Below are 20169 nucleotides of genomic sequence, written 5' to 3'. Positions count from 1 at the left end.
ACAGTGCCTTGCAAAAGTATTCAGACACCTTAATTTTTTTCACATTCTGGTATGTTGCTGCCTTATGTTAAACTGCTTTAAATTACATTTTTTCACACATTTTCACACTCCATACACCATAATGGCAAAGCAAAAATACATATTTGCAAATGTATTCCAAATAAAAAACTAAAATGGTCCCATTGCATAAGTATTCATAGTCATACCCTTATCTGGGACAGCTGAAATTTAGCTCTGGAGCATTCACATTGCTTGTAAATGTTACTACACTTCGAGCGAAGTTAACCTGTGGCAAATTCAATCGAATGGGTATAATTTGGAAAGAAAAATATTACAATTTTTGAAAATCTTAAAATCTTAATAAAATAGCTGAAAGTGCATATCAGAACCAAAACCAAACCCTGAGGTTAAAACAAAAGAAAATCATGTAGAGCTCCGAAGCAGGATTGCATCAAGAAACAGATCTGGGGAAGAGTTGTATTGAAAGTTCACAGAAAAATGTAGTTTCCATTACCCCTAATGGAAAAAAAGTTTGAAACAAGCAGGATTCTTCCTAGAGCTGGCTTCCTGCCCAAACTGAGAAACTGATGAAGAGAGGCTTTGGTTAGAGTGATGACCAAGATTCTGTTTTATTTTTAGTTAACTATAATAATCATGCTTGACACAGAGAAACACAGTAGGCAAATATGCCTGTAGGATGCTCATATTTAGACCAAACATAAAATAAATATATATTTATATTATAAACTGAGTAATATATAATTGTAGACAGAGTATTATATAATAAATATAGTTTAAAACACAAAATGACCATGATTATTTTCACTACACTGCAAAAAATAATAGAATTTTTAGATATTTTTGCTGATAACAAGACAAAAATCCAAGAACATGGCAAAAATGATTTTGTTACTTAGATTTTTGTCTTGTTTCCAGCCAAAATATCTACAAATTATTAAATCAAAAATGATTTTCTAGAGAAGTCTTCAGAAAAAAACAAGTTTTTGCTTAGTGAGTTTTTTGCTTGAAAGAAGCTAAAAAATCTGCCAATGGTGTGAGCAAAAAAATCTTATTTCAAACAGAAAACAAGATTATTTTTCTTACCCCACTGGCAGATTATTTAGCTTCTTTCAAGCAAAAAAGCACTTTTACTTGTTTTTTCTGACAAGAAGAAAATAATTTTTACTTGTCTAGAAAATCCATCTTGATTTAAGAATTTGTAGATATTTTGGCTGGAAACAAGACAAAAAATCTAAGAAAATCATTTTTTATAGTGTACTTGGATTTTTTGTCTTGTTTCCAGCCAAAATATCTACAAATTCTTAAATCAAGAAGGATTTTCTAGACAAGTAAAAATGAAAAAAATTATTGTCTTGTTTTCAGAAAAAACAAGTGAGTTTTTGCTTAGAACAAGCTAAATAATCTGCCAATGGGGTAAGCAAAAAAAATCTTATTCCAAACAGAAAACAAGATTATTTTTCTCACCCCATTGGCAGATTATTTTGCTTCTTTCAAGCAAAAAAAAAACACTTACAGTTTTTTACAGACGCTAGGACACATTTCTCAATACTTAGGTCACTTTTGCAAAACTCTTCACACAATTCTCCTAAACGACTTTCAGTTTGGCAAAGCATTTCATTTCACATTCAAAATGCATTACAACTACCAAAACACTTTATTCAGGTCTCAAATAAACTCATTCTTCCAGAACACTAGCAAAGGTTGACAGCCGACTGTCAACACACTTTGTCACCCACAAAACAATGAGCTAAAAAACACTAACAACATGTAGCATTACACAGTGTTTTCTTGTGTAAAACAAGGACACATCTCTGTTTATAATTGCAATAAATACGGTTTATAACTGCAATATATGTTCCTGGAATGAATCAGACATGATGCAGTTTATTTTGTTTATTTATTTGTATTTCTTGCACTAAGTAATTCCAAAATACAAGAATTTGTACACACACCATCCACTGATACAGATACAATAGTAATGCTAATCTGCTCGCATTTTTAATAAAATATTGCTGTTGAATTTTGCTGTTTTATTCAGTTTTGCATTATGTTATTGTTTTGAACATAAGTTTAACAGTTTTGAAAACAGTATGTAAGCACGTGCAAAATGTCCTGTACGTACAAAGATTTTTGCCAGTTGTTGTGTCTGAGTGAGAAAAGAATTCATGAAATTTGAGAGATGTAGTCATTGAATGCATTTTGTGCCAAAACAATGATAATTGATCCTCAGTTTAGCCCACATAGACTTCTGTTGTGCTCACTGTGTGAAGAGTTTTGCAAAAGTGACCTAAGTATTGAGAAATGTGTCCTAGCGTCTGTAAAAAACTGTAATTTTGACTTGTTTTTTTCTGAAAATTTTTAGAATATCCTTCTTGATTTAAAAATTTGTAGATATTTGGAAACAAGACAAAAAAATCTAAGTAAGAAAAGCATTTTTTTGCCGTGTACTTGTCTTGTTTCCAGCAAAAATATCTAAAAATTAAGATAATTGAATAAAGAAAGTAAATAAAGATTTTCTTGTTTTCAGAAAAAAACTAGTCAAAATTAAGTGAGTTTTTGCTTAGAACAAGCTAAATAATCTGCCAATGGGGTACGCAAAATATTTTTTATTTCAAACAGAAAACAAGATTATTTTTCTTACCCCAATGGCGGATTATTTTGCCTCTTTCAAGTAAAAACGTGCTTAATTTTGACTTTGATTTAAGAATTTGTAGATATTTTTGATGGAAACAAGACAAAAAAATAAGTCATATTTAAATAAGCATTTTTTGCACTGTAATATGGAAATAAACAACATTTTAGTGCAGTATATTGTGAAATACTCAGGTAATCAAGCAGGCGAGCTGCTACTCCCTTTTAAACTCACTTATACACACCCACACATCTGCTTAACTTTTATTCAACACCTTTTTGTAATCCACATTTTACCAAAACACCCAAACAGTTTAAGTAGCTTAGGATGTTAGTTCATGATCGGTGTTGAACCTAACAGTGGCGCCGTTTCAGTGCAGCGTCAATCTGAGTTAAACAGTAGGGGTGGATTGAAGTGGCCCAGGGCTGTACGTTCATATTCAGGGAAACCATGAATCATCACATTACTGAGTCTTTAGCTTTACTGGCACCCGCTGATGCTGTATCTGCCGCAGATAATAAATGTCCTAAACAACCTTTACTTTTAAATCAGTTCTTGCACTCAATCGGCACACAGCAAACAGAACATTACCGGAACACCGTGACGAGAAAAACGTAATTGAGAATGGAAAATATAATTTTTCATTTTTTCCAGAACAGCTGCCCACATTTTTGTACCTGTTTCTTTGGATCATCTTGCTATGTTCTTTTTCTAGCAACGAAAATTGCTTGTGAATGATTGTGGGTTTCACCAGAGAAAAATAACAAGATTGTGTATTTGACTGCTGTTGCTTTTTTCCCAAAATACATTAATTGTATACATACAGCATAAACTTGCCGAGTTGAGAATCCCTTCCATCGTAGTAGTCACTTTGGTGTACCTCAAGGTTCAGTACTGGGTCATCTCTTCTTTTCAGGTTTTATATATCGGACACATTGCTTTGTGGAGAGAACAGTCTATTTTAAATGTGTCTTTGTTTGTTTGTCCCTAAATGATTGCACTTTTGCCTCATTGTTATTCTTCCCTCATATTTTGTATCACTTACAGTTGTAAATATGTGCCTCTTGGGCTTCTCTTGAATCAGGCTTTTTCTTGGAAAAGAAGAAATGTGCTTTTTGCATACTAATCAGCCAATTTGAAATCAACATACGCCGCAGGGTACCTGAAAATTGTTTGTGAGCGGGAGAACAAGCTTTTCTTCTCAGTATTTTCTTTTATGTAATTTAGCAGGTTTTAGAGTTTATCCAGGAATATTATCTGATGCATATACAATAAGCTGTTTCTTTTTTATTGTTGGTTATAGGCAACATACCGGCCATTGCTTAAGCAGGTGCTAGAGGAGATCTTCCATCCAGACAGACGTGAATGCCCTGATGTAGAGCACATGTCGGGGGGACTCACTGACCTTCTCAAGACTGGCTTCAGCATGTTCATGAAGGTAACTCACACTCACCTCTTTTCAAGTAATTATCCACAGATTCCCAAGCAAATACAGTTTAGACACTTAATACATAAGCTTTCTATTGATGTATGGTTTCTAAGGACAGGACAGTATTTGGTCGAGATACAACTATTCGAAAATCTAGAATATAAAGGGGTGCAAAAAAAAATTATATTGAGAAAATCGCCATTAAAGTTGTATAAATGAAGTTCCTAGCAATGTATATTACTAATTAAGTTTTGATCAATTACGAAATAACTTCATGGAACATGCTCTTTACTTAATATCCTAATGATTTTTGGCATAAAAAAAAATCGATCATTTTGATCCATACAATGTCTTTTTGGCTTTTACTACAAATATACTCGTGCTACTTAAGACTGCTTTTTAAGTGACAGAAAATGAAAGCGGCAGGTTTACTGAATAAATGCTAAGAAAATCTAAGAAAATGTACATAAACATCAGCTCACATTTTAGAGTCTCCTTTAAATAAAAACAGATTGCAGGGTCTTAAAAAATATTTCCCAGAGCTTTAGCAATATCATCCACAGATTTAAACTAGAACAAGGTCAGACCTGCAACTTTAGCTGCATTTGGTTTCTAGACTGCAACAATGCCAGTTTTTTTTTTTTTTGTCATAAAAATGCTTTATGAAAAGGATTTCTAGATCCTGTGTAAGCCTTTATTTCTATTTATGATTGTAATCAATTCTGATTTTATGACAAGAAAATACCAATTGTATATTTTCAAATAGGAACTCAACTGTGACTAAACCTGTCATAAGGGTTGATTTTTTTTTTTAAATTGAGATTTATACATCATCTAAAAGCTGAATAAATGAGCTTTCCATTGCTGTATGGTTAATATGGTTAGTATTGATAATATTTGGCCGAGATATAAAAATTTGAAAACCTGGAATCTGAAGGTGCAAAAGAATCTAAATATTGAGAAAATCATCTTTTAAGTTGTCCAAAATTCTTAGCAATGCATATTACTAATAAAAAATTAGTCAAATATACCTTCATGGAAAATGCTCTTTACTTAATATCCTTATGATTTTTGCCATATATGAAAAATCGACAATTTTGAGTCAATTTTGAAAAATACTGTGTATTTTTGGCTATTGTTACAAATATACCTGTGCTACTTAAGACAGTTTTTTTGTGTTCCAGGGTCACAATTATGCTTGTAGTACAAAGGCTTCATAAACTGTATCCATTTTAGTGTAGCACCAAATCATTAGAATAAACTGCTAACTGGCACATTAGACACTTAATTATCTGTGCTTGTGTGAGTGTGTGTACTAAATATCATATTTAAAGCTCTGTCTGGAGCACTTTGTCCATGTATATGTATACCGGCAATAAATTATCAAAAGATAAATTTGTTCTTAACAGAGATTCTCACCTGAGATGAATTGAGGAGAAGCCAGAGTGATACATGAAAGAGGATGGAGATGATATATTGTGAAATGCACAATGCAAAAAAAACTGACATGACTGTCCATTCACCACTTTGAAAGTCTGAAAACATTCTGTGTCAGTGATTGGATTATTTCATTTTTCAGAATGTGTTCAAGGTGTATGTGACTTAATTTGGATGATTAATAATATGTGAACCCGGACCACAAAACCAGTTGTAAGTAATATGGATATATTTGTAGCAATAGCCAAAATCGATTTGGCTATTCTTTTATCGAGTTTTTTTTTTCTTTTATGCCAAAAATCATTAGAATATTAAGTAAAAATCATGTTCCATGAAGATATTTTGTAAATTTCCCAGCGTAAATATATCAAAACTTGATTTTCGATTAGTAATATGCATTGCTGATTTCCAAAAAATCGACCCTTATGACATTTTTGTCGTCACATACACTATATTGCCAAAAGTATCGACACCCACTTCTAATGAACTGGTTTGACTACATCTTAATATTTAAGCATATAATGATTTTCTAGGGAAGTTTGTGCTTCTGAGATCCTTTTCTATTCTAACATGACAATGATTGATTAAGTCAATGTGGAAGAACTTGACTGATCTGCATAAAGCCAAGTCCTAATCCCAGCTGAACACCTCTGGAGTGACTTTAAATGCAGACCTTGAGCCAAAAATGCATCACCAAACACTAATGACTTGTACATATGGGTACAGTCATTTTAGACACTTCCAAAACTGTTGCAGCAGAGATGGAAATACAATTTTTAAATACATGAGTCATGTTTTCATCTTTGTTGCCACAGCTTTGAAAGTGCCATTTTCTGTTCTAGAGAAGGTGGTGTTCCAATAATTTCGTCCATATTGTTTATGTACAAGTCATTGGTGTTTGTTGAGTTTTTGGCTCAAGGTCTGCATTAAAAGTCAAACCAGAAGTGTTCAGCTGGGTTAGATTTGGCTTTATGCAGACCAGTCACGTTCTCCCACACTGACTGAATCAATCATCAATTAATTCCTTTCATACACAGAGGGTCCTGTCAAAACTGTTGCTATATAATTAGAAACACACAAGTCCCTAGAATATCATTTTATGCTTAAACATTAAGATTTGTACTCATGAAAATGACTGAAGTAGTCAAACCTGCTCATTAAAATTGGCAATATAGTGTATGTTAATCATACACTAAAAATCATCCTCTTGCTCTCTTTGTCCTGTCTAAAATGTGCACAGACACGTTTATACTGATACACATGTCCGGCTGTGTGCTTGCCCCCTCTGGGATACATGTGTGAGGCTGTCCTTGTGCTTTGACGCTGTTGTTAATATATGTTGTATGTATTACCTGATAACACAAGTATCTATGATATGGCCTAATAATGCACTTGTGTGCAGCACACATGGCTGGACATACTCTTTGTTTGATTCGCATAATGGTGTCACGCATTTAACAGACATGTGCGTCTGGAGCGTGTGGATAGATGACAAAATAGTTAATGACATGAAAGGCTGAAGAATCCTCCAAGAATTAACAAGGTCTTTCTTTTCGTCTTTTCTGTGCTCACGTTTATAATAAAACCTGTCTCTCATTCACATGTGCCAATTGTATACTTTCCCAAAGGAACAGCAGTTTTATTTTTTAATCTATTAATTCTTCTGTCTGCCTGTATTACACGTTTGTCCATGCTGGTTTAGGGTCCAGAGTTGCACGTGGCCCGCTCCTGAGATCCATCCTCCTGGATGTGCATCCCTAATTGCTTGATTATTATTCATGACTCGCGTTTACTTCCAGCCAATCAAAGGCCAGATTTCTGTCCATCTGACCAGACATGTACAGCAGTACCCCATGTGCCTGAGCGACTCAAACAGAGCATCCGCATGTGTGCAACAGCGTGCTTGTGTCTGTATAAAATAGTGCACAGGTGCAGTGTGTGTCTACCGAATGTTGTGCTCCTACTGTGATTGTGAAAGTGTTCAGTCTTGACCTGGGCCTCCAGCTGAATTCTGAATTACACAAAACAGACTCACATTTACTAGGGATGTGGAGAGTTGTATAACTGACTTGTCTGACTTAGGGAAGCTCCATGTTATTACAATGGATTACTGTCATCACATGTTTCTTAGGGGAGATTCACATGAGACACGTTATTGTGTTAAAAAAGAAAAAGAAAAGCTGAACAGCAGGTGATAGAATGGGTCAGGACACAATGTCTTATATATTTTTTACTTGATGCCATCTTGCCACTCACAGGTATTTAACAAATTAATAGACTACTTTTATTTGTTATTATTTTATTTATACATAGCTATCAATGTCCTAGAAGTTGTCTTCATTTGTACTGTTGAATCCAATGATTTATTTTATTTTATTTTATTATTTTATTTTATTTTATTTTATTTTAACATACTAATTATGTATAGTAACTAGGACATTGTTCACAGTTTCCTGACAGTAATTGTCTTAATTTGTATTGTTAAAGCCAACGATATTTTATTGTATTATTTTATTTTATTTTATTTTATTTTATTTAACATACAGATTATGTATAGTAACTTGCACATTGCTCACAGTTTCCTGACAGTAATTGTCTTAAATTGTATTGTTAAAGCCAACAATATTTTATTGTATTATTTTATTTTATTTTATTTTATTTTATTTAACATACAGATTATGTATAGTAACTTGCACATTGCTCACAGTTTCCTGACAGTAATTGTCTTAATTTGTATTGTTGAACAATATTTTTACTTTATTTTTTATTTTATTTTATTTTTCGTATAGATTATGTATTTTATTTTAACTAGGACATTGTTCACAGTTTCCTGGCAGTAATTGTCTTTAATTTGTATTGTTGAAGCCAACAATATTTTATTTATTTATTTATTTATTTATGTTTATTTTATTTTATTTTTTACTTCTTTAACATAATGATTATGTATAGTAACTAGGACATTGCTTGCAGCAGGCTGTTTCCTGACAGTAATTGTCTTGAATTGAATTGTTGAAGGCAGTGAATTTGTTACAAAATCAGCATTTGATGGCATTTTAAAAATGCAAGGAGCCTGATGTGAGATGCTAAAAAGAAATGGAGAGACCTCCATCTGCACATGTATAGACCAATAATAAAAAAAAAAATTAAGGATCACTGAAAGATGTTTATCAAATAAATAGGCTTTTTATTTTATGTTATAACAAACTAATTATGTATAATAACTAGGACACTGCTCACAGTTCCCTGGCAGTAATTGTCTTCATTTGTATTGTTGGAGCCAGTGAATATGTAACACAATTTAATTTAATTTAAAAAAAAAATTTATTATTATTTATTTTATTTTACCATAGTGATTGTGTATAGTTACTAGGACATTGCTCGCAGTTTCCTAGCAGTAATTGTCTTCATTTGTATTGTTGAAGCCAACAATATTTTAGTTTATTTTATTACTTTATATTGACATAATGATTATGTATAGTAACTAGGACATTGCCCACAGCAGGCTGTTTCCTGACAGTAATTGTCTTGAATTGAATTGTTGAAGGCAGTGAATTTGTTACAAAATCAAAGTGTTTTGATGACTGTATCTGCCGTCCTTTCAAGGAGATGAATTTAGAGAAAGAGCTTCACAAAAAGGTTTTACTGTGCTGACAGTCTTGCACACTAAAGCACAGCACCCTGCCAGTAAATCCTGTCTGAGATATTTTGTCTCTAAATTCATCCCAGTTAAAGAGCACCACCCAAAAAAACATAAACATAAAACATACCAGTCAGTATGATAAATAATATCTAATTCTTATTCTTCATGTGCTAATTCCAAAGATCTCTAACCTCTTTATGATCGACAATTAAAGCTTGACCCAAAGCCTTTGAGACCCTGAAATCTTTTTATACAGTGAAGTGAGTGTTAATATTAGTTGAGGATTTACTGATTTGCAAATCTGCAGCTTGATTAAATCTGTAGCTAAAAACAAAAAACTAAGTGAAACTGGGGTTATTGGTTAGTTTCTGCATATGTTCCCTATTCATCTCCTCTTGATGTTTCTTTTTATTTGCAGGTCACCCGACCACACCCAAGTGATCATCCACTCTTGTTTCTCTTCATGGTGGGCGGAGTCACACCATCAGAGCTCCGCCTCATTCGTGAAGTTGTCTCCACCCATAAGTCAGGCACTCAGGTAGGATGTCACACCCCTTTTTTGACTCATTTCTAATGTTACAAAAAAATTTTACAAAAATTTAAATAGCACTGTCAAGTCGATTAATCGTGATTAATTTAATCCAAAATAAAATATTTATATATGATTTATATTACATGCTTTATAGCTATAAATATAAATATTAGGGCTATCTAATTAATTACATGCTTACATAATCACAAAATAAATTTGACTGTGAAAATACCCACAAAGATTATTTAAAGCAATTTTGTGTTAAATGAGAAAGTTTTAAATAGACATTACAAATTGTAGCTTTAGAAAGAAAAAAATGTATTTGATTTAACATGAAATTTATTATACATAAACATTTAGGATACAACAGCCTAATATAAATTATGGAACATAAAAGAAGATACTTCGAGAAACATCTCAGTATTTTTTTGTTCATACAATGAAAGTCATTGATAGCTTTGTTACAGCAGTCTTTAAAATACCTTATTTTATGCTCCACAAAAGAAAAGTTTGAATGTCACACTTTGAAATTACATGAGGGTAAGTAAATGATGACATAATTTTTTTTTTCTTTTTGGTGAACTATCCCTTTAATTAGGAACCAAGCTTGAAGGGCTGTAGCCACTATTGTATCTGTATGTTTTCTTATTATTTTCGTCCAATGGGAGTCTATGGAAGCCCTAAGAATGGAACATAGGAAAATTGTGAAATTTGGCACACTTTTAGTGATGGCCATGAATAGTTATCTGACCAAATTTGGGGTCTCTAGACCCAACTCTATAGCGCCACCACTAGTTCAACTATTCAGCATTTAAATGCTAATAACTCTTGAACCCCTAATTCTAGAAAAATGAAACTCAGTACACCCGATTCCCCTCCCCATGCTGATCACATTCAATAGCTTACATTAGGACTCTACCCATTACAGTAGCACCCATTTTGAAAAGTACAGTATTCTGTTTTTTTGCTACTCCTCCTTGAAAATGTATCCAAACTTGTCTCAGATTATCTTTGGACTGAGCTTTTTTATTCATCTTTGTTCAAAAGTTATGTCGCAAAATTAACTAAGTTGACCCAAAATTGGTTCAGAGGCTATATCTTGGCCAAACTTTGATCAATTGAAATGAAACTTGGAATGCCTCTTCAACCCCATGCTCTGAGGAGTTAATGCCAAAGTTGGGAACAGCGCCACCTATAGGTTGTGAGATACCAAAAATGCAAACTTTTGCTTATAACTTTTGAACAGTTAGTCGGTTCAAAAGCTTTTACATTTTTTGAAAATTTCATGTGTACCAATGTTTAACCATGGGAACTTTACATTGTTTAAATGTATTCAAATAAAATCCAACATTCAAATATGCCCTAAATGGCATTATTGAGAAAACAGAAACAGAAGACCAGAAGTCTTTGTCCAGATGAGCATTAGCAAAGGCCAGGCGGGCTTTTTGTGCTTTATCTGGAGAAGTGGTGTCCTCCTTGGTCTGGGTCCGTGGAACCCAGCGGTGTGCAGTGTCTGTTGGACTGTTTGCGTTGAGATGTTGCCACCAGCAGAGCCCAGAGTCACCAGGATGGCCTTGGTGGTGATCCTTGGATTCTTTTTTACCTCTCTCACTATCCTCCTGACCAGCACAGGTGAAGTGTTGTTTTTGACAACCATCTTAGATTTAGTCTTAGTCTTAGTCTTTTGGACTAAAAAGCTTCTTAGTTTTAGTCAAATTTTAGTCACTTCTATATGTGATAGTTTTAGTCCAATTTTAGTCGACGAAAAGTCAAAAAGGTTTTAGTCTAGTTTTAGTCGACGAAAAGTCAAAAAGGTTTTAGTCTAGTTTTAGTCAAAAAAAAGGGAAAAAAGTAGTCTTTTAACAAATTAATGTAGGTCAGTAAGTATTTTGCTGTTGGGTAGTGTCACTTATAAGTTCTGAAAATAGCAGCTCTATAGTTCAACACAATGTGAGCTTCCGGATCGACTATTTTCACCAATAATTACAATAATGAAGGAATGTTTTAGAACATAAAAGACAAACAAGGATGGAATGCTAAAACGGCTTGCCATACTAGTATAACAAAGAGTATTTAATGCTAAAACGGCTTGCCATAGCGTCAGATACTTTTTAAGTTTTAATTGGCATGCACAATAAGCGGAAATGTCATGCATTTTAAACGTCTGACGGACCACCCACTAACATTTTCGTCTATTCTCGTCTCGTCAACGAAAACTCACACACGTCTCGTCATGTTTTAGTCATCAACGAGCCATTTTTATCTCGTCATCGTCTCGTTATCGTCATGAAAAAAAGTGGCGTCAACGAAATGATTTCGTCATCGTCATCGTTGACGAAAACAACACTGCACAGGTGTCACTTTTGGCTTCTGACCACGTCCTCTGAGATTTTTCACAGTGTGGAACGTCTTGTATTTTTTAATAATACTTTGCACTGTAGCCACTGGAACTTCAAACCATTTGGATATGGTCTTATAGCCCTTTCCTGACTTGTGAGCAGCCACAATACGCAGCCGCAGGTCCTTTCCTTTGTCTTAGCCATGACTGTCCACAAACCAACAGCAGAGAGCATCTGTTGTTCACCTGTTGAGCTGATTAAAACAGCTGTTCCCAATAAATCAGGGTAATTAGATGCTTTAGAACAGCTTGGACTATTTGGAATGGTATAGAACTTTGGGTTTTCCCATAGACTGTGACAGTTTGCAAAGGGTATGAATAATTTTTGACATTTGGAGTTTTTGTTCAAATGTAAATAAAAGCTGAGAAATATTTCTTTCCATAATGATGCCTCTTGTACATCATCTTATTATCTTTTGGGAGACCCCTGTGTCATTTCCGTTCAAAAAAAAAAATTGAATAAAAATAACTTTAAGTCAGAATTTGCCAGGGGTATGAATAATTTCGGGCTTGACTGTATATGTTGCATATTTATAACATTGATGTGTGTATATTATATAAACAGAACACATGTATATTATGTAAATATAAACTTTTATTTTGGGTGTGATTAATCACGATTAATCGATTTGATAACACTAATTTCAAATTAATATAGGTGTACCCCACCTCTTTCTCTCTCCCTTTGTTTTTCTCTGTGGCTCTCTGCTTTTTCTGTATCATTTACTCAGACATGATATGAGTGTGTGTGTGCGTATCTGCACTTGTGTGTGTGAATGAATAGAGATGTAACTGGGTCGACTCAGAATAAAAGGGGTTTTGTTGATCAAAGTTTCATGTCTTGAATAAATCAACCATAATGAAAGCACAGAGCGGACCCGTATAGAATAGAAAGCCCACACGTAGCCTGACCCAAACCCACAGCTGTGCTAGTGTGTGACAGAGACACACAGCTGGGAATTTAGGGTGTCATGTATTAGATGAAGGTGCACCAGACTTGACTAACAAGATGGCCAGGGGAGAGACATGTGGCGAGGGTTCTGTCAAGGCTTTTTGAAGTGATTTTCTAAATGAAGTTCTCAGACGAGCCAAATGATCTTCATCTTCCCATCAGAGAATACAAAGCATGTACTTACATCAGCACATGCGTCAGCAGGTGCAGTAATATGCAGGCCTATTCATCTTCAAGACCTGACTAATAACATACAAGCTAATAATCTTACCGAGCCAGACTTTTGGTTGTTGCATCTTGTCTGGGCTACTTTGCAATTAATTTTGGCCCACATAAACAGGAAAAGACTAGCTGAAAGATGTGTAAAACAACCAACAATGTGATTTGTTCTTAAAGGATTAGTTCACCTCCAGAATAAACATTTCCTGATAATTTACTCACTCCCGTGTGATCCAAGATGTTCTTGTCTCTCTCTTTTTTTGGTGCAAAGAAATTAGGGTTTTTAAGGAAAACATTTTTCTCTATATATTGGACTTCAATGGGGATCAATGGGTGGAAAGTCCAAATTGCAGTTTCAATGCAACTTTAACATGATCCCAGCCCAGGAATAAGGGTCTTATCTAGCAAAACAATCAGTCATTTTATTACAAAAATAACTTTTTAACCACAAATGCTCATCTGGCACTAGCTCTCTTATGTCCTTCAGCTATCTCATGTTCACCTTCTACTTCAAAATCGCACAACATCGTGGTTTTACCTTTTTTTGTAAAGGGCATTTGACTTTCTTTGCATGTTCGCTTTGTAAACATTAGGTCTGTACTTCTGCCTATGTCACGCATGACCTTTCCAACATGATTACATAATATGTGAGGTCGAACTAGATGTTTAAAAAATAACCGATCGTTTCGCTAGATAAAACCCTTCTTCCTCGGCTGGAATTGCTTAGAGCCCTTTGAAGCTGCGTTTAAACTGCATTTTGGAAGTTCAAACTTGGGGGCACCAAACATATCCATTATATGGAGAGAAATCCTGAAATGTTTTCCTACAAAATCATAATTTCTTATGAAAAAAAAGAAAGACATAAACATCTTGGATGACAAGGGGGTGAGTACATTATCTGTAAATTTTTGTTCTTAAAGTGAACTAATCCTTTAACTATTTCTGCCATTATTAACTGTTTCCCTGATCTCTGTGTTGTTTTCACCCTTCATAATATGTGTTATATAAGCTATACTTACATTATGGGGACAAAATATCTTCACAAAGATGGCAATATTCAAAATACTCCTTCTTGGTCCCCATAAAGAAAACAAGTTTATGAATCATACAGAATGAAGTGTTTTGACAATCTAAAAATGGAGAAGATTTTGTGTGAGCGATAGATTTAGGTGTAAGGTAAGGGGATACAAAATACAGCTTATACATTATAAAAATCATTACATCTACAAAATGTCCCTATAAACTGCCTAATCTTTTTTTTTTTTTTTTTGTCTTTTCTCAGGTACTTGTAATGTCCACTAGACTGCTGAGACCTTCCGATGTCCCTCACTTACTCTTTAGCACTGACAGGCTCAAACCTGACATTGGAGTGTGAAAGGACTGAACATATACACACTTCTGGCTGTCGAATCGATTCTTTCCAACATAGCTTGCCCTTTGTCTGAGTTTCAGAGGTATCTGGTACAAAAAAATAATGTGTTGAAAAAGGTTTAAGGAATATATAGAACATCTCATTCCAATATTTTCACATTTTGTTGTATATGACCAAAGCCTTTCTATCTTCCTTTAAGGTCCTTCCAAATAAAATCTTTATGGTTGAACAGTGCAGCCTGTACATTTCTAGTCACAACAGTTTTTCATGCTGTCAGCAGATACAACACATTCTTCAGTTCAGTCCTTACAATCAGCCATGTGTTGATTCTCACAGGAGCTTTCCTCTTCATCCTTCACTCACTTCTGTGCTGTTGGAGAAGTGACAGATGGGAAGAGGGCAGAGGTCGAAAAGGGTGGCGACATCCTTTAGAGCAGCTTTTCTCTTCTTCCTTCACTTTCTCTTAGACAGACATTTACTTAGCCATCAATAAAAGGGCATACTAGACCTCAAATGTTTTTATATAACAAAGCTAAGTATAAAACCTATTTACCAAAGATAAATCTAACCTTAACTCTTTGAATGTCAGTAAAAAAAATTCCTATTCTTAAAAGTAAAGCTAAGTAAGCACATGCTGCAGACTCCATGCTTTTATATGCATATTTCTAACTCTTATGAGATTTGAGTTTGTCTTTCACATTTGCCAAAACCTATTACCCCAGCAGGTGTCTGACAAAGGTGCTAAAACACCTGAAATCAGTTATGTTACTCTAACTAAAGTTTTTTTTTTTTTACATATTTATCCTTACATGCGAACATTTGACTTGTTAAATGTATATTTGGGGTGTTGGTAGTTTTATTGACTGTTTACTATGTGGAAAACGTCAGCATTAAAAATATATAGTAAAGCATAAACTAAGAATGCTCGTTTTATATACACTACTGAGAGTTTTTCAAGGCGTTTAAAAATAATCCTTATATTTGATCGAAAAAAAGGTAATATGTGACCCTGGACCTCAAAACCAGCCAATTTTGAGATTGAGAATGAAACATTAAACTCTGAAAGATAAATTAAAACGATTTCAATTGATGTAAGATTTGTTAGGATAGGATAATATTTGGCCGAGATACAACTATTCGAAAATCTGGTATCTGAGGGTGCAAAAAAATCTATATATTGAGAAAATCACCTTTAAAGTTGTCCAAATGAAGTTCTTAGCAATGCCTATAACTAAACAAAAATTAAGTTTTGATATATTTATGGTAGGAAATTTACAAAATATCTTCATGGAACATGATCTTTAATTCATATCCTAATGACTTTTGGCATAAAAGAAAAATAAAAAAATCATTTTGACCCGTATAATGTATTGGTGGCCATTTCTACAAATATACCCGTGCAACTTAAGGCTGGTTTTGTGGTCCAGGGTCACATATTATGAAAAACTATTAGATTAAATTCGGTGTTAATAAATTTTGGAATATTAAAGCTGAATTTTCAACATCTTTCCTTACGTCTTCAGTGTCAGATGATCCTTCAGAAATGATTTTATATGCTGATTTGCTGCTTAAGAAACATTCTTATTATCAAAGTTGTTGTGAAAAATGCTGTGTTGCCTAATATTGTGAAACTTTAAGACGTTTCTTTTTTTAATTATTAACAGAAAATGAAGCTGTACATTTGCAGGTCAGTTTTATACAGTATGCTTGAGTGTACTGTTGCATGAAATCACTTGGTTGACTGTGATTGAACATTCAGACACCATGCATTTTTGTAAAAACAACTCTTTATTTCCAATCACAATCAAATAACATAAATAACTCTGAGCTTCAGCTCTTTGGCTTTTTTAAAGTGCATTTACACAAGAAAAAAAAATCTCTTCTACTCCGCCATAGAAAAGTGGCACAAAGCACAGTTATACAAAACCAGGAGTAACATTCTGGCCTTGTACACAAGAGTAGGACTGTAAGAGATACATACACTCTCTCTCTCTTTTTATATGCTTAGCTTGAGTGCCTTGTCCTTTAACAATGCCTGCTTTCAGACCGTAAAAGCCTTGACCACAAGAAGGAACAAAAACCTCACTCTCTCCCATGCCTTTCAGAAAAGCAATTCTTAAAATAGTATGTTTTGTGGCCTTCACCGTCTCTGTTGCCAGGAGAACGTGTCTTGAAAGTTCTCAGGTAAGGCAGAGTGTTAATAATAGTGTGCGTTTCCATCAGTTTCAGTCTTTGCACTGTCCCTCTTAGACGCTACGACCACGTCGCCCAGAATCCTGCTGCGTCCACGTGGATATAAGTGACAGCAACACAAGTGACCACCAGCACTGGGACGGACAGGTGAAAATGTAAGACTTCACCAGACTCTGTTTGTTTGTTTTTCAGCGTGACCATGACGCAATCAGAGGTCTACTTTCAGGGGCCTCTGTTTGGAACCGGTCTGCTGATCATCAACAGATCTCAGGAACTTCCAAGGAGCGAGACCTATGCATTCAGAGAGATCTTCTCCTTTCCTTAGAGCTTCCGCTCTCACTTATTCTTCTTCTCCTGCTACTTTTCAAACCCTTTTCACACTGAAGTGGCGGTTCGGACTTTGGCGGAGAGCACCTGTTTGAAGCGCCTCTTCAGGTCCTGCATGTTGGGGGATTTGGGCCGGGGGATGAGGGGGGATCTTTTCTTCTCCGTTACAGTAGAAGCTGCATTGACGGGGGTCTGAGGCTGCTGCTTGGCCAAATCTACACACAGTCTATGGAAGGCACCGTGGACTTGGCTGTAGTCCTCGCTGGCGGATACCTCGTAGAAGGAGCAGCCCAGGGCTGAAGCCAACAGGGGACCTTCTTGAGCATCTACATGCCTTATGTGGAGGAGATCAGCTTTGTTGGCCACCAGGATGATTGGCAAGGACCTATCCCTATGGGTGCGGCTAACAAGCTGGTGGAGCTGGCTGATGAGATTAAAGCTTCGGCAGTCGGTAACGGAATAGACCATAACTACAGCATCCGCCCACTGGATGGAGCGAGATACTTGGTCAGTGCAGCTCAATCCATTAGTGTTCACCTAAACAAAAAAAAAAAATACAGATTTGTCAGTTATGCAACACGTTTAGATAGCACACACACACTTTCTTAACAGTGTATAGCAATGCTGACTGATTTGCAATTGGCTGCGATTGTCGTTACACAAAACCAGGGAGATTTAGCCGGCTAGACTTACAAAGTCATAGTCTTTCACCCTAGTCCAAGGTAAAAAAAAAAAAAAAAGCTTTCTGTGGTTTTGGACGACTGCCTGCTTTAGGAAATGAGCCTTGCATGCCAAACTTGGCACTAAAATATCTGACTAAAGACATCTTGAAAGAAGTGGCCTGTAATTGAATTAAAAGCCATTCTCTAATTTTGAAAGCAGAGGGATAATTTAGATGGGCTGGTCTACTGTAACTGTTTTGAACTGCTTATTCATATCCCTAAACCCGCTGAGCACTGCTGAAGCAGCAAAACCTCACAACCGCTGCTACAAATATCCCACAGCGCTGCGGAGAATCGTTCTTCGGAGTCGGATCTTTTTAGTGAATCGATTCGTTCAAAACTTAACCTGAATTAGTTTTAACATACGAAATATTTTAATATGTATATATGTATTTTTTATTATTATTATTAAAATATACAAAACATTTTTATCCGTCGAATTTTAGCAATGTTAATTTAGCTTCTAAATGACTTTTATGAGCTGAATCAAATGGAGACCCGTGGAATTATCAATAGCACTTTGAGGGGGGAACTTAACACTAAATAGCCACTTTATATAAACGTCTTGGAGCTTGTAATATACCACGCTAAACCGTAAATAACCGCTGAATCGTTTAATCTGTTTTGTACAACGAGCTGTTCGAAAGAACCGATTCGCTAAAATAAATCGCGCTTACATGAACGCGCTGCCCCCATATAGGAGTGCAACAGCCGGCTTCCCGCTGGCCAATTAACCCCAAGTGTTAAACACAAACCCGGAGAAACACAAAAGAAGCTCTGGAAGACAAAGGCGAAGGTATGTGATCTTTCTACACTTCTCATCCGTGAAGAAGCAGCGTGGGAAAGATGCTCTGAGAGCACATCTATAACAGTAACAAATGTGACATGCAAATGCTATCGCATAACGTTACTTACTTCAACTCCAGGTGTGTCTTGAACTTGAATGGCCACTTGGTCTCCATCTATCTGCACCTCTCTGTTGTAGAGGTTGCCTGTAATGCAAAGCAACAATGCAGACTTGAGTATATTTGACAACATCGACAATGAGTTTAAAACAATGGGTGCTAAAATCAGATTGAAAAACTTACCGACGTTTCTCTCGTAGTCACCAATAAACCGCTTCGTGAGGAAACGAACCACCAACGCTGCAGGAATAAACAAGAAATTGAGGTCAATAACGTTACATAAATATATAGTAATGGAGTAAAACACTAATGTACAAGAATTTATTAGGTGCAACATCATGACCAAACGTACCGGTTTTGCCAACCCCGCTGCCGCCGATGACCGCGATCTTAATGACCCGGTTGGAAGGGCATTCAGCGCTCGGGTACTCCGCAATGGTTGACATGTTCTGGATCAGACGCATTTTGACAAAAGAAAGATACTATCCAAAGCCTACGATGGGAAACTAGAAGAAAATATCCACAGATGCCGTAAGAGCAATGTCAGAATCGATGTTAAAGGGGAATATCTCCAAACTCTTTCTCGTAGTTAAAAACACCAAGGCTGTAACTTGGTTGACTGAGCAGAGACTGGAGCTTGGGTTTATTTATACAGCCTCAGAAGCGCTCGGCTCTGATTGGCTACTGCAGACAACGGACTCATTGCCTCGCCCCGCCCACTGCTTCACGTGTACGCGCGAGCTGTTTTTTAACCGAATAAAAAGAGAGAGAGGGAGAGAAAGACAGGTGGGTTCGCCCGAGTAAATGACAGTCGCTTTAGAAAAACCTACCCTTGTCAGTCGGTGAAAAGGAAAATAAGACGTTGTTTTACAGAACTAGTTTTGAATGGGGCTTAGTGCTGTTGTGATGGCTGATATCGGTCAGTTGTTAAATGAGTGACTTCAAACGCGTGTGATGAGAATGTTATCTGGTCGAAATGATCTCTAAGCGCTTAATGTGTCACTTGCAAAGTGTTTTTTTTTTTTTCTTAGGCAATGAAAATAAGCCATTGATCAGAATCCCCAAAGAGTCGCCTCAGGACCTGTAAATAAAGAAATAAATTACTCTCTCTCTCTCTCTCTCTCTCTCTCTCTCTCTCTCTCTCTCTCTCTCTCTCTCTCTCTCTCTCTCTCTCTCTCTCTCTCTCTTATATATATAAAAGTCCTCTTCCAGAACGTTCTACAATGGAAAATTTTGCATTGTGTGTAAAAGTAAAATCTAGAATTCTTAGCCCATTGATTTTCGTTACTTCAAAGCTATGGATGATCTTTTTTGACTTGATTTGGTGCTATGATGGAGCTTTGTGTGAGGTTTTGCCCCCATTTTTGTCTAAGTTTCTGTTATTTTAATT

General features: G+C 35.5%; 2 protein-coding genes across 2 annotated transcripts in view; one reads left to right on the top strand and one right to left on the bottom strand.

Moving 5' to 3' along the window:
• scfd2 (sec1 family domain containing 2) overlaps positions 1-14863 on the top strand; it is a 181305-nt gene extending 166442 nt beyond the window's left edge. Inside the window, exons 7-9 of the mRNA XM_073816729.1 lie at positions 3957-4091; positions 9578-9697; positions 14543-14863. Of these exons, the coding sequence (XP_073672830.1) occupies positions 3957-4091; positions 9578-9697; positions 14543-14635 (348 nt within the window). The 3' untranslated portion in view covers positions 14636-14863. The remainder of the gene's footprint in view (positions 1-3956; positions 4092-9577; positions 9698-14542) is intronic.
• Positions 14864-16422: 1559 nt separating this feature from the next.
• Positions 16423-19384, bottom strand: rasl11b (RAS-like, family 11, member B). The gene is made up of 4 exons (XM_073816795.1): positions 19132-19384; positions 18963-19019; positions 18790-18866; positions 16423-17689 (listed from the first exon to the last, which is right to left on the bottom strand). Exons 1-4 carry the CDS (start codon positions 19241-19243, stop codon positions 17201-17203), a joined length of 735 nt encoding a protein of 244 aa, XP_073672896.1. The 5' UTR covers positions 19244-19384; the 3' UTR covers positions 16423-17200.
• Positions 19385-20169: the final 785 nt, after the last annotated feature.

The sequence above is a fragment of the Garra rufa genome, chromosome 13, assembly GCF_049309525.1.
Source record: "Garra rufa chromosome 13, GarRuf1.0, whole genome shotgun sequence".
Taxonomy (NCBI): domain Eukaryota; kingdom Metazoa; phylum Chordata; class Actinopteri; order Cypriniformes; family Cyprinidae; genus Garra; species Garra rufa.
Note: the sequence above shows the minus strand (reverse complement) of the source record. Positions and strands in the feature narration are given on the sequence as shown.

Bases quoted from the DNA above. Each gene is read 5' to 3' on its own strand.
- rasl11b (XM_073816795.1), bottom strand. From the start codon at position 19,243: ATGCGTCTGATCCAGAACATGTCAACCATTGCGGAGTACCCGAGCGCT. The intron at 19,020-19,131 runs GTACGTTTGGTC...TTATTCCTGCAG, and splicing joins CAGCGGGGTTGGCAAAACCG to CGTTGGTGGTTCGTTTCCTC. The intron at 18,867-18,962 runs GTAAGTTTTTCA...TTTGCATTACAG, and splicing joins TGACTACGAGAGAAACGTCG to GCAACCTCTACAACAGAGAG.